The 15,066-nt window shown below is 39.3% G+C and overlaps 1 protein-coding gene across 3 annotated transcripts in view; it reads left to right on the top strand.

The window, feature by feature from the left end:
- The window catches only part of RTKN2 (rhotekin 2), a 100,845-nt gene that overhangs the window by 48,674 nt on the left and 37,105 nt on the right, over positions 1 to 15,066 (top strand). For all 3 annotated transcript variants that reach the window (XM_043476866.1, XM_043476865.1, XM_043476867.1), the window contains one exon: positions 7,549 to 7,643. In XM_043476866.1, the coding sequence (XP_043332801.1) occupies positions 7,549 to 7,643 (95 nt within the window). The remainder of the gene's footprint in view (positions 1 to 7,548; positions 7,644 to 15,066) is intronic.

Here is a 15,066-nt window from a genome sequence, read left to right on the forward strand (position 1 = left end):
AAAGGCATTAACTAAAAATTAGCTAAATATTAACTAAAAAAATAAGCTATTATACTACATTTTAAATTAAAGTTATAAAACAAATATCATTGTGCAGAATAACTGGATTATTTATGTTTTGAGGAACAGTGATATTGATGGTTTGGTAGTGTGAAAGATGATGCAGTGCTTAAAATTAACTAAGGAATTACTCAGCTATGGGGTATAATTTTATTTATTCATTCATTTAATTATCTTAGAAATGATTATTCAGCAGTTGTATCATGTGGCACTTTGGACTTAAAGGTTTGGTTCAGTTCAGTTCAGTCGCTCAGTTGTGTCCGACTCTTTGCAACCCCATGAATCGCAGCACGTCAGACCTCCCTGTCCATCACCAACTCCGGAGTTTACTCAAACTCATGTCCGTTGAGTCGGTGATGCCATCCAGCCATCTCATCCTCTGTCGTCCCCTTCTCCTCCTGCCCCCAATCCCTCCTAGCATCAGGGTCTTTTCCAATGAGTCAACTCTTCACATGAGGTGGGCCAAATATTGGAGTTTCAGCTTCAGCATCAGTCCTTCCAATGAACACCCAGGACTGATCTCCTTTAGGATGGACTGGTTGGATCTCCTTGCAGTCCAAGGGACTCTCAAGAGTCTTCTCCAACACCACAGTTCAAAAGCATCAGTTCTTCGGTGCTCAGCTTCCTTCACAGTCCAACTCTCACATCTGTACATGACCACCGGAAAAACCATAGCCTTGACTAAAATGGACCTTGGTTGACAGAGTAATGTCTTTACTTTTTAATATGCTATCTAGGTTGGTCATAACTTTCCTTCCAAGGAGTAAGCGTCTTTTAATTTCATGGCTGCAATCACCATCTGCAGTGATTTTGGAGCCCCTAAAAATAAAGTCTGACACTGTTTCCACTGTTTCCCCATCTATTTCCCATGAAGTTAGTAAGCCATGTTTCCTGCACTCAAAATTTTTGCAATAGTAAAAGATAGTAAGTATCTGTTTTAATAGACAAGTACCTTAATTAAACTATTAATGAAATATAAAGGGTAGTGGTGGTAAGTGTAGTATAGTGGGATTCTGTTTCCAGTGTACTACTTGCTAGCTACAGGCATATAGGTAGGTGTAGTATTATAATGCTTTGCATGTTTTGATTTTTAGGGGAGGGTTTTCATCCTGCTACTTCACAAATCCTACAGCATTGTTTATTTCATTGTGTGTGCGCTTAGTTGCTCAGTCATGTCCGACTCTTTGTGACCCCATGGACTGTAGCCTGCCAAACTCCTCTGTCCATGGGATTTTTCAGGCAAGAATACTGGAGCAGTTTGCCATTTCCTCCTCCAGGGAATCTTCCTGACCCAGGGATCAAACCTGTATCTCCTGTGTTTCCTGCATTGCAGGTGGATTCTTTACCTGCTGAGCCATTGGGGAAGCCCCAGTTATTTCATTATAAAAGTAATATAAACTTTAGAAATAGAATCTAGAAAGAGAAAAAAATGCATGCAGTTTATTATAGATCGAATGGGCTTCCCTGATTGCTCAATTGGTAAAGAATCTGCCTGCAATGCAGGAGACCCCAGTTTGATTCCTGGGTCAGGAAAGATCTGCTAGAGAAGGGATAGGCTACCCACTCCCGTGTTCTTGGGTTTCCCTTGTGGCTCAGCTGGTATAGAATCTGCCTGCAATGCGGGAAACCTGGGTGTGATCCCTTGGTTGGGAAGATCCCCTGGAGAAGGGAAAGGTTCCCACCCCAGTATTCTGACCTGGAGAATGCCATAGACTGTATAGTCCATGCGGTCACAGAGTCGGAAATGCCTGAGTGACTTTCACTTTCACTTTATAGATCAAATCAGTTCAGTTCACTTCACTCGCTCAGTTGTTTCCGACTCTTTGTGACACCATGGACTGCAGCACCTCAGGTCTCCCTGTCCATCACCAACTCCCAGAACTTGCTCAAGCTCATGTCCATCGAGTTGGTGATGCCCTCCAACCATCTCATCCTCTGTTGTTCCATTCTCCTCCTGCCTTCATTCTTTCCTAGCATTAGGGTCTTTTCCAATGAGTCAGTTCTTCACATCAGGTGGCCAAAGTATTGGAATTTCAGCTTCAGCACCAGTCCTTCCAATGAACATTCAGGACTGATTTCCTTTAGTATTGACTGGTTGGATCGCTTTGTAGTCCAAGGGACTCTCAAGAGTCTTCTCCAACACCACAATTCAAAAGCATCAATAATTCGTCACTCAGCTTTCTTTATAGTCCAACTGTCACATGCATACATGACTTCTGGAAAAACAATAGCCTTGACTAGACGGACCTTTGTTGACAAAGTAATTTCTCTGCTTTTTAATATGCTGTCTAGGTTTGTCAGAGCTTTTCTTCCAAGGAGCAGGTGCCTTTTAATTTCATGGCTGCAGTCACCATCTGTAGTGGTTTTGTAGCCCCCAAAATGAAGTCTCTCATTGTTTTCCCATCTATTTGCCATGAAGTGATGGGACCAGATGCCATGATCTTAGTTATTCGAATGTTGAGTTTTAAGCCAACTTTTTCACTCTCCTCTTTCACTTTCATCAAGAGGCTCTCTAGTTCTTCTTCACTTTGCCATGAGGGTGGTATCATCTGCATATCTGAGATTATTGATATTTCTCCCAGCAATCTTGATTCCAGCTTGTGCTTGCTTTTTATAATTTTGAACTGATATATTTCCTCCAGGTTTTAAAGTTACTAGCTTTGTGAGAGAGAGATATATATATATTCTTAATTATGCTATACATTCATATATATGTGTGTGTGTGTATATACACCCATACATTTTTTCCTTGAGTTATTACAGAGTCTTTATATGATCATTTTAATGACCACATTATCTATCAATTGGTTCTATCATAGTTTATTCTTAGGGGAGGTTATCAATAACTTTTGTTGTATTGTTATTTTAAGATGTGTAATTCATTGGAAACAGAGGCAAATGTAAATATTATGTATTTATCTCAAATAGTTGAGGAGAAGATGTCTTAACCACAATTATTTTATAAGGCCTGAGAAAAAATTCAACATATATTTGGGTCATCACACAATTTTAGCCTATTCTGCCACACAGGTTGCCACCTCTGCAATGCACTTGGTACAAATGCACAGCCTATAACATAGCTACTTCCTGTGTACACTAAAAGCAGTATTTCATATTCCATTGTGTATCAAAATGGTGCTATTCTTGATGTGAAGAATACTTTAATACTTTTAGTGGTCAGTGAGAATAAATTACATCACTCCTAAAAGTAAAACTCTGAAGTATCTTCTTTCTCTTTCTCTCCCAGTCTCTGCCTTTTACCATTTCAGACAATATTTCTTGATGAATTTAAAATACATACAGACTGTTCATCTAATACCTTGACCTCTAAGTTTCATGACTTCCTTGCCTCTGGTGATCTTGTGCCTGTTTTAGCCATCCATCCCACAGTTGTACCCTAGATCTTGTCATTACTAATAATTGCACATGGTCTCTGTAGTAATATCCAACGATATCTACCACCTCCCACATTTCCAGCTTTCTCTGTTCAATATTCTGACTCCAGTTAGCTTAAATTCCTTCATTCAATTAGCTTAAATTCATTAATTCTATTATTTCTCTCCTTTTATTATACTTACCTTGGAGAAACTTCAGTTCAGTTCAATCAGTCATGTCCGACTCTCTGTGATCCCATGGACTGCTGCACACCAGGCTTCCCTGTCCATCAACAACTCCCAGAGCTTACTCAAACTCATGTCCATCAAATCAGTGATGCCATCCAACCATCTCATCCTCTGTCATCCCCTTCTCCTCCTGCCTTCAATCTTTCCCAGCATCAGAGTCTTTTCCAATGAGTTAGTTCTTCGCATCAGGTGGCCAAAGTATTGGTATTTAAGCTTCAGCATCAGTCCTTCCAATGAGTGTTCAGGACTGATTTCCTTTAGGATTGACTGGCTTGGTTAAATCCTGCCTTTAGCTCCTCTGCACCTGCACTCAGGGATAGATGGGGAAACGAGAATAATAATACTGTCTGGTCTCACTTTAGAGGGATCACTGATCTTAAGGGAGTTCCAACATGAGCAATCGTCCTAAGTGTCCACAGCGTTTCACTTTACCTCTCGTCAGAATAAGTATTTCACATTACATTACTCTATCTTATAGAACCTCCTTTTCCACTCCTTATTCAAAGCTGATGTTGTTATTCAGTTGCTGAGTCATGTTGGACTCTTTGTGACCCCATGAACGTACGTACATTCCAGTCTCCTGTGTGCTCCACTATCTCCTGAAGTTTGCTTAGATTCGTATCCATTAAGTTGGTGATGCTATCTAACCATCACATTCTCTCTGACCCTTTCTTCTTTTGCCTTCAATCTTTTCCAGCATCAGGGTCTTCTCTAGTGCATTGGCTCTTTGCATTAGGTAGCCACAGTATTGGAGCTTCAGCTTCAGCAACAGTCCTTCAAATGAATATTCAGGGCTGATTTTCTTTAGGATTGACTGGCTTGATCTCCTTGTAGCCCATGGTACTCTGAAGAATCTTCTCCAGCACACAGTTTGAAAGCATTAATTCTTTGGCACTCAGACTTCTTTATGGTTCAACTCTCACATCTGTACGTGACTACTGGAAAAACCATAGCTTTTAAAGACACTTGCTCCTTGGAAGGAAAGCAGTGACAAACCTAGACAACATATTAAAAAGCAGAGACATCACTTTGCTGACAGAGGTCAGTATAGTCAAAGCTGATGACTTCATTTGATACAGCATTGATGATGCTGAAGTAATCAGAAGAGAACTTGCATATCCTCTGTCAACCAAATCTATCAGCCTACTGGCATTTGTATCTTCATTTGCTGCTTTCCTTCCTTTTGAACTGCCTTTACTCCATCTGAGACCACCTACCTGTGCATTAGATCATCTTCTCAAGTTCTCAAAAGTTGGCTCCTGCACATGCCCTTCGTTCTTCTCTGTCATCAGTTTTTCTTCTGCTGCATCATTTCCAAAAACATAAACATGCTGAAGTACCTCGCATTTCTCTTGCCCCATTGCACAGCTGTCCTTTACAGAAAAGTTTTCACATACTCTGTCTCTACTTCCTGTCCTCCCATTCTCTTGAACCAGTTCAGTCAGGTTTCACATGTTAACTTCTATCCCATCCTGTAGAAACTGCTCTTATCAAGGTCAGCAGTGATCTACATGTTGCCAAATACCATCGTCATTTATCAGTATTCCTCCTCCTGGAATTTTCAGTATTCAACACAGTTGATCACTCTCCTTGGAACACTTTTTGAACTTGGCTTCCTTGGATACCACTTTTGTGATTTCTCTTCTGCCTCAGTGACTGTTGCTTGCTTGTCTCCTTTGTTCATTGTGCTTCAACTTAATCTGAAATGATGGAGTACTGTGTCCAGATACTCAGTTGTCACATTTTATTTAACTATCTAACTTTCATTAAATATCATTTATATATTGGTAACTCCCAAATTTCATTCTTTAATACTTTTTCCTCTCATAACCCCAGATTCATTATCCACCTGCCAACCCTACAACCCAGTCTCAAACTTGATCTGTTCAAAACTTAAATTTTTACTTCCCATATCTCTTCTTTTCTCAGTCAGCCTCTTTGCAGTTAATAACAATTCCCTTTTTCTAGTTGCTCAGGCCAAACTCTTTGGAGTTGTCCTTGATTCTTTCCTTTCTTTTGCATCCCGTGTCCGCATTGGGTCAACTCTAGAATATATCAAAACTCTTACCACTTCTCACCATCCCATCAATTACCGCCCTATCCCAGGCCTGCATCAACTCTTGACTGGTGAGGTGCGGTAGCTTTCTGGTTGGCATCTCCATTTCTCTCTTGGCCTCTGTGGTCTTTTGTCTACATGGCAGCCAGAGGGATCATTAAAAAGTACAAGTCAGATCATAGCACATGCCTCTGCTCAGAACCTGCCACTTGCTTCCTATCTCACTCAGAATAAAATCCAGGGGCCTCTTCATGCCCCACAGGGCATGCCCTCCTGCAGTTTAGAGTGTCTGCCTGTACTCGGCATGTAGACATTGTGTCTCCCTCTCTGTCACTGTAATCCTGCCACACTGATGGCCTTGTTGTGTGTCAGATGCACCTAGCGTCACTCTCTTGCATCACTTATCCACTTCTTGTCAATAATCTGTTCCTGAAAATAACACATTTTGCACTAAAACACTAATAGGGAGTCTATTTACCATTGTTTAGCATGGGAAAAATTGTATAAAACCCATGTATCAATGACAAATTATTATGTTGAGATAGTGCTTAAATATTGTGCCCCATCACTAAGCAACTCCTATGATTATTAATAGGCAATTTTGTGTGTAGTAATATTTGCTTTTCTGTTATAATCGCTGTTCTCAATTGCTTTTATTCTTCACCATTTAAAAAAAATATTTCCTCAACTTTTGAGGGGCACTTATTATGTAACAGTAGGGAAAAATAAGAGCTAATAATGAAACTCACTGTAGAAATTTGTCAGGACAAGTGAAAAGAGCAGAGAATGGCCCACACTGAGAAGGAGGTTCTCACAGTGTGCCTTTGCTCTAGTGACCTTCCCAGTAGTCTGAATAGAAGTCTGAATTATACCAATTGTATTCAGAATGTAACTTAAAAATGTACTTGCGGGTTGTTTTGTTAATTTTTTTTTTGTCAAGTTTTGGGGACAGAAGCATCCATTTTCCTATGTAAACACTGACAAAAAAACATTGGCTAATAAGAGATATCTCTTGTCTATGATGGTTGTATTTTGAAAACCAAGATGTGCATGCTCAGTTGCTGAGTCGTGTCCAACTCTCTGAGACCCCTTGGACTGTAGCCCGCCAGGCTTCTCTGTCCAGATAAATCAAACCAATGAAATCAAGTGCTGTAAACCTTAAACTTATACAGTAATGTATGGCAGTTGTTTTTCAATAAAACTGAAAAATCCAAAACCAAGAAGCCTTCACCCAGGGGACAACATTCTGTGGAGTGTACCATTATTTATTAATGAAGTGCATGCATGCATTGCATTATTGCTACATGTATACATATTTTTTGTAATGTTTATTTTATTACATATATAGTAAGAGACAAGATTTATGAAACATATCACCTGGCCCAATTAATAAAAATTCTCATCAGACTTTACATGGTAATCCTGTTTTATTTTTCGAAGAATGACCATACTGTTTTTCATAGTGGTTAACATTTTACATTTCCATCAGCAATGCAGAATGATTCCAATCTGTCCACATCCTTGCCAACAACTTGTTGCTTTCTGTTTTTTTTTTTTTTTTTTAAATAATGGTCATTCTAATGAATGTGAAGTGGTTTTGATTTGTGTTTTCCTTAGGATTAATGATCTTGAGTATCTCTTCATGTTTTTATTCACCATTTGTATATTTTCTTTGAAGAAATGTCTATTCAAGACCTTTGCCCATTTTAAAATCAGGTTGTCTATTTTGTTGTTGTTGAACATCTAAATATTTTGTGTAGTAGAAAATATACTAAATTCTTAACACCTGTCTTTTTTTCTCACTATTAGTGGTGCAAAGTACAATTTGCTAGCTCATACTACCCTGAGCTTGGAAAGCGCTGAGGATAGTTTCAAGACTCATAATCTCTCTGTTAATGGGAATGGTAAGTACAGTATTCATTTTACTTATTATACATGTTATGTCAATATGTGTCATGAAAGTAATAATTGCTGATTTTAATATGTTCCTCTGAAGTGACAACTGGCTTATATGACATAGGCATGAGTGATTCTGTGAATTCTTTCAAATATGTCCGTCCCTTTTCCCCAAATGTGAAAAGTTTATTTTTCTCTCTGCCTCCTGTTTGCTAGAGATGTGTTTGTGAGGCTTGCTTGTTAAGAACAGAAAGGTTTTGCGTTTTCTGAATCCTTTTCTTTCACTTGAAATGGATGACTTCACCACTCTTCTGTTAATAGTTGTCAAAGACCTGTCTTATTTTTGAATTTGTAATTGAGGAAACCAACCTGTCTGTTTGTAGAAAGCAGAGGATATAAGGGAAAAGTGGGGCTAAATTAATCTTAAACATTTTTCTCTAGATGACAATTGGTAGTTATAATTTGTTAAAAAGAAATAGTTAGCAGGGTGAAGAAGGGAGGAAGGTGATTAGGAAGATTTGTAAAACTTAGCATAAGCACTCTCCACACTCCCAGATTACTTTTAGCTATGATGAAAAACACGTCCAAGGTAAGAGAAACCCAAGTAAGATGGTAGGTGTTGCAAGAGAGCATCAAAGGGCAGGCACACTGAAACCATAATCACAGAAAACTAGCCAGTCTGATCACAGGACCACAGCCTTGTCTAACTCAATGAAACTAAGCCATGCCGTGTGGGGCCACCCAAGATGGACGGGTCATGGTGGAGAGGTCTGACAGAATGTGGTCCACTGGAAAAGGGAATGTCAAACCACTTCAGTATTCTTTCCTTGAGAACCCCATGAACAGTATGAAAAGGCAAAATGATAGGATACTGAAAGAGGAACTCCCCAGGTCGGTAGGTGCCCAATATGCTACTGGAAATCAGTGGAGAAATAACTCCAGAAAGAATGAAGGGATGAGCCAAAGCAAAAACAATACCCAGTTGTGGATGGGACTGGTAATAGAAACAAGGTCCAATGCTATAAAGAGCAATATTGCACAGGACCCTGGAATGTTAGGTCCATGAATCAAGGCAAATTGGAAGTGGTCAAACAGGAGATGGCAAGAGTGAATGTCAACATTCTAGGAATCAGCAAACTAAAATGGACTGGAATGGGTGAATTTAACTCAGATGACCATTATATCTACTACTGTGGGCGAAAATCCCTTAGAAGAAATGGAGTAGCCATCATAGTCAACAAAAGAGTCTGAAGTGGAGTACTTGGATGCAATCTCAAAAATGACAGAATGATCTCTGTTCGTTTCCAAGGCAAACCATTCAATATCACAGTAATCCAGGCCCCAACCAGTAACGCTGAAGAAGCTGAAGTTGAATGGTTCTATGAAGAACTACAAGACCTTTTAGAACTAACACCCAAAAAAGATGTCCTTTTCATTATAGGGGACTGGAATGCAAAAGTAGGAAGTCAAGAAACACCTGGAGTAATAGGGAAATTTGGCCTTGGAGTATGGAATGAAGCAGGGCAAAGGCTAATAGAGTTTTGGCAAGAGAACGCACTGGTCCTAGCAAAGACCCTCTTCCAACAACACAAGAGAAGACTCTACACATGGACATCAGCAGATGGTCAACACTGAAATCAGATTGATTATATTCTTTGCAGCCAAAGATGGAGAAGCTCTATACTGTCAGCAAAAACAGACTGGGAGTTGACTGTGGCTCATATCATGAACTCCTTATTGCCAAATTCAGATTTAAATTGAAGAAAGTAGGGAAAACCACCAGACCATTCAGGTATGACCTAAATCAAATCCTTTATGACTATACAGTGGAACTGAGAAATAGATTTAAGGGACTAGATCTGATAGACAGAGAGCCTGAAGAACTATGGACGGAGGATCCTGACATTGTACAGGAGACAGGAAGCAAGACCATCCCCATGAAAAAGAAATGCAAAAAGGCAAAATGGTTGTCTGAGGAGGCCTTACAAATAGCTGTGAAAAGAAGAGAAGCGAAAAGCAAAGGAAAAAAGGAAAGATTCTCCCAGTTGAATGCAGAGTTCCAAAGAATAGCCAGGAGAGATAAGAAAGCCTTCCTCAGCGATCAATGCAAAGAAATAGAGGAAAACAACAGAATGGGAAAGACTAGAGATCTCTTCAAGAAAATTAGAGATATCAAGGGAACATTTCATGCAAAGATGGGCTCAATAAAGGACAGGAATGGTATGGACCTAACAGAAGCAGAAGATATTAAGAAGAGGTGGCAAGAATACACAGAAGAACTGTACCGAAAAGATCCTTATGACCCAGATAATCATGATGGTGTGATCACTGACCTAGAGCCAGACATCCTGGAATGTGAAGTCAGGTGGGCCTTAGAAAGCATCACTACGAACAAAGCTAGTGGAGGTGATGGAATTCCAGTTGAGCTATTTCAAATCCTGAAAGATGATGCTGTGAAAGTGCTGCACTCAATATGCCAGCAAATTTGGAAAACTCAGCAGTGGCCACAGGACTGGAAGAGGTCAGTTTTCATTCCAATCCCAAAGAAAGGCAATGCCAAAGAATGCTCAAACTACTGCACAATTGCACTCATCTCACACGCTAGTAAAGTAATGCTCAAAATTTTCCAAGCCAGGCTTGAGCAATATGTGAACCGTGAACTTCCAGATGTTCAAGCTGGATTTAGAAAAGGCAGAGGAACCAGAGATCAAATTGCCAACATCTGCTGGATCATCGAAAAAGCAAGAGAGTGCCACAAAATTTTCTGTTTCTGCTTTATTGACTATGCTAAAGCCTTTGACTGTGTGGATCACAATAAACTGTGGAAAATTCTGAAAGAGATGGGAATACCAGACCACCTGACCTGCCTCTTGAGAAAGCTGTATGCAGGTCAGGAAGCAACAGTTAGAACTGGACATGGAACAACAGACTAGTTCCAAATAGGTAAAGGAGTATGTCAAGGCTGTATACTGTCACCCTGCTTATTTAACTTATATGCAGAGTACATCATGAGAAACGCTGGGCTGGAAGAAGCACAAGCTGGAATCAAGATTGCCAGGAGAAATACCAATAACCTCAGATATGCAGATGACAGCACCCTTATGGCAGAAAGTGAAGAGGAACTAAAAGGCCTGTTGATGAAAGTGAAAGAGGAGAGTGAAAAAGTTGGCTTAAAGGTCAACATTCAGAAAACTAAGATCATGGCATCTTGTCCCATCACTTCATGTGAAATAGATAGGGAAACAGTGGAAACAGTGTCAGACTTTATTTTTTTTTGGGCTCCAAAATCACTGCAGATGGTGATTTTAGCCATGAAATTAAAAGACGCTTACTCCTTGGAAGGAAAGTTACGACCAACCTAGACAGCATGTTAAATAGCAGAGATGTTGCTTTGCCAACAAAGGTCCGTCTAGTCAAGGCTGTGGTTTTTCCAGTGGTCATGTATGGATGTGAGAGTTGGACTGTGAAGAAAGCTGAGCGTCATAAAATTGATGTTTTTGAACTGTGGTGTTGAAGAAGACTCTTGAGAGTCCCTTAGACTGCAAGGAGATCCAACCAGTCCATCCTAAAGGAAATCAGTCCTGGGTGTTCATTGGAAGGACTGATGCTGAAGCTAAAACTCCAATACTTTGGTCACCTCATGTGAAGAGTTGACTCATTGGAAAAGACCCTGATGCTGAGAGGGAATGGGGTCAGGAGGAGAAGGGAACAGAGGATGAGATGGCTGGATGGCATCACTGACTCGATGGACCTGAGTTTGAGTAAACTCTGGGAGTTGGTTGGTGATGGACAGGGAGGCCTGGCATTCTGCGATTCATGGGGTTGCAAAGAGTCGGACACGACTAAGCGACTGAACTGAACTGAACTGATGATGAAAAATATACAGTCGTGTTGGTAAAGTAGATTGGAAATATGATTTGGGTTATTTATTCTTTTTCATTTTTCAAGGTAGAATATATAAAATCATGTACTACCTTACTTACACTTTTTGTTGTAAAGAGAGATGACTATATATGTTTTAAATTTCACACTAAATATTACATTAAAAATAGAGAAAAGTTCATAAAATGTAAATGTGCAGTTTAAAACATAATTATGATATAAATGGGGCTTCCCCGGTGGCTCAGAAGTTAAAAATCCGTGTGTGTTATTATACCTTATTGCATCTGGGATCATTTTCCTGCTGCTTGAAGTATAATCCTTAGAATTTATTTTAGTATGTTATGTTAGGATCATACTTCTTGATTCTTTGTGTTTGTCTGAAGATGACTTTATTTAGCTTCACTCTTAAAAGGCATTTTTTGCATGGTGTAGAAGTTTGGCACTTTAATATTTTTCTTTTTGAATATTAAAGCTATAATTCCACTACCTTCTGGTGTCGTGTGAAAAGTGAAAGTGAAAGTGGCTCAGTGGTGTCCAACTGTTTGCGACCCCATGGACTATATAGTCCATGGAATTCTCCAGGCCAGAATACTGGAGTGGGTAGCCTTTCCCTTCTCCAGGGGATCTTCCCAACCCAGGAACTGAACCGGGGTCTGCTGCACTGCAGGTGGATTCTTCACCAGCTGAGCTCTCAGGGTCTTGAACTGGCTGTTAGAAATCATTTGTCAGTGTTCACTTCTGTGAAGGTAACTTTTCATTTTTTCTTTGTCTTTGGTTTTCTGATGCTTCACCATGCTATAGGTGAAGAATTTAGTTTTATTTATGCTGCTTTTGGAAATCCTTGAACTTCTTTACACTGATTGATGTCTTTCATTATTCTGGACAGCATCTTGTCTATTCAGATAGCCTCTGGTCCATTCTCTTTCCTTTCTTCCTCTAGCATTCTTATTAAACCTATGTTAGTCTTTCTGACTGTGTTCTCTATTTTTATTATCACTTATGATCTAGTCCTCATCTTTTTTTTCTGTCTTTGCTACTTTTCCTAGAATTTTTAATGCACTCTTTTATTTCCTTTATTCTCTTTGCAGCTCTCTGATCTGCTGTTGAATCTGTATACCAAGTTCTTCATTTCACTTATTGTACTTCTTGTTTCTAGAAGTTCTGTTTGATTTTTTTCTTAAATCTGCTATGAAGCTTTGTATTCCCTGCATGCACTGTTAATATTATCTTTTAGGTTTTTATTAAAAGAATAACTATTTTATAGTCTATGGCTAATAATTCAGATATATAAAGTCTTTCTTGGTCAGTTTCTATTTTTTTTTTTTTTGTAACTGGTTACCACTCAGTTTCTTCATGTATAGTTACTTTCATGTACTTGTCAGTATAATTGAAAGTTTACATAGCAGAATAAATTAATGCTTAGTGTCTGCTTCTGGCAGGAACTTGGAGCGACTAGGCTCACTTTATCCAAAGACCATATCTGAGTTTCTCTGGATCCCTTCATCCCCACTTCCAGGCAGTGGGAATCCTGGGCAGTTAGATTGGTTTATTTATGGTTCCCTGGAGAAGGAAATGGCAACCCACTCCAGTTTTCTTGCTTGGAAAATGCCATGGACGGAGAAGCCTGGTAGGCTACAGTCCACAGGGTCGCAACGAGTTGGACACGACTGAGCAACTTCACTTTCACTACCCAGTTGGTGATTCCTTTGGGCTATCAGCTTAATATGAGGAATCCTCCCATCAATCTGCCTACGATGTTAAAGTCCTAGACTGATTTCTGGTCTACTTCCCTCATCTTGCAGGATCTTAAATCATAAATTGGATTTGCTGGGATTAGCAAATGCTCTCAAGACAAACAGATTCTGTGCTCCACTTACTGGTTCTCATTTATCAGATTTGTACTGGTAGTTTCTTTTAGTTTTGTTACCTCTTTGTTGCTCTAAAGTTTTTAAAATAGATTTGGTTCAGCATTTTATAGTAGTTTTCAGTGGGAGGATTGGTCTGAACAATCCAGTTGAGCTTTCTTTTGCCCACAACTTCAAGTTTGTAACAGTATTAGCATTATCAGTTGGCAAATCAGAAAACTTGGCAAATTAAGTTTTAATTCCATTTTGTGTCAATTCTCTAGAATTATTGATATTATCACCATATATTGAGTGCCTGTTATGTTGCAGACATATTCAGCCTTGAGAAAGAAAATTCTGTAATATGTGACAGCATGAATGATCTTTGACATTATGCTAACTGAAATAGCCTGTCACAGAAGGACAGATACTACCTGATTCTACTTATATGAAGTGCCTGAAATAGACAGACTGTTAGAAGCAAAGCGTAGTTTACTATGGGAGTTACTATGGCAGTTACTAGGGGTTTGGAAGAAGAGAAAGGGGGTGCTAATAAACTGGTATAAAGCTTCAGTTATACAATATGAATAAGTTCTAGAAATCTGCTGTACAACATGTGACATAGGTTAACAATACTGTATTGTTTTCCCCAAAATCTGTTGAGAGTAGGTGTCCTATTACATGTTCTTATGCTAAAGCAGTTTTTATTTTTAGTCTATGTGAGATGTAGTTCTTAGGGAGCATTACAATGAAGTGATTAATATAATAATGGAGACTGTGGAGCCATCAGCCTTGGATTCGTATTCTAGTTCTACCACTGGCTAACTCTGACCTTCCCAAGTTCCTTATTTTGTTATCATTTACATTTTACAGATGAATAAAATGCAGCTTAGAGAATGTAATGTGCCAGATTATGTAGCTAGCTAGTGTTCAAGCCAGACTTTAAATAATCCAGGACAGGCAGTGCTTTTTCTGCTATGTGTTCTGGTCCTAGGCATATATTATTACTGATAAAGCACCTGAAAATTCAAAATACTATGATTTGTTAACAATGGAATTGATGATGAAAGATCCTATTCAACTAAATCATCAGAAAGACTGTCGAAATGAATAAAATTCACTAAGAAAGCATCAATTTCAGCAGTGTCCCTTTGTCGTTAGTGCTCTTAAGATATTACTAGATTCTCCTTTAGAAATGCTCATGAGCAAATAAGCATAACTATGTGGTATATTTCTTTCCAAGAAAAACACAATAGAGATTAGCATATTGAGCATTCCCGCTAAGTCGCCTCAGTCATGTCGGACTCTTTGTGACCCTATGGACTGTTGCCCACCAGGCTCTTCTGTCCATGGGTTCTCCAGGCAAGAATACTGGAGTGGGTGGCCTTGCTCTCCTCCAGGGGGTCTTCCTGACCCAGGGATTGAACCCGCATCTCTTCTGTCTCCTGCACTGGCACTAGCACCACCTGGGAAGCCTGAGTAGGATATTAAAGACTATGAAAAGACCTGTGCTTACAGCAGTAACACCCCAAAATGGTTAACAACCGACTTGTAGCTTCCGCTGTAGAAAATTTAAGAACACTGGCCTATATGTCAAACTCTTTTGATGTGATAGAAATGTTCCTAGAAATGTGTGTAAATGACAATCTTGTAAATCAATTATATTTTGGAAAAAAAAGTGTGTAATTAAAAATAAACACAATTT

This window comes from Cervus canadensis, chromosome 8, assembly GCF_019320065.1.
Source record: "Cervus canadensis isolate Bull #8, Minnesota chromosome 8, ASM1932006v1, whole genome shotgun sequence".
Lineage (NCBI taxonomy): Eukaryota > Metazoa > Chordata > Mammalia > Artiodactyla > Cervidae > Cervus > Cervus canadensis.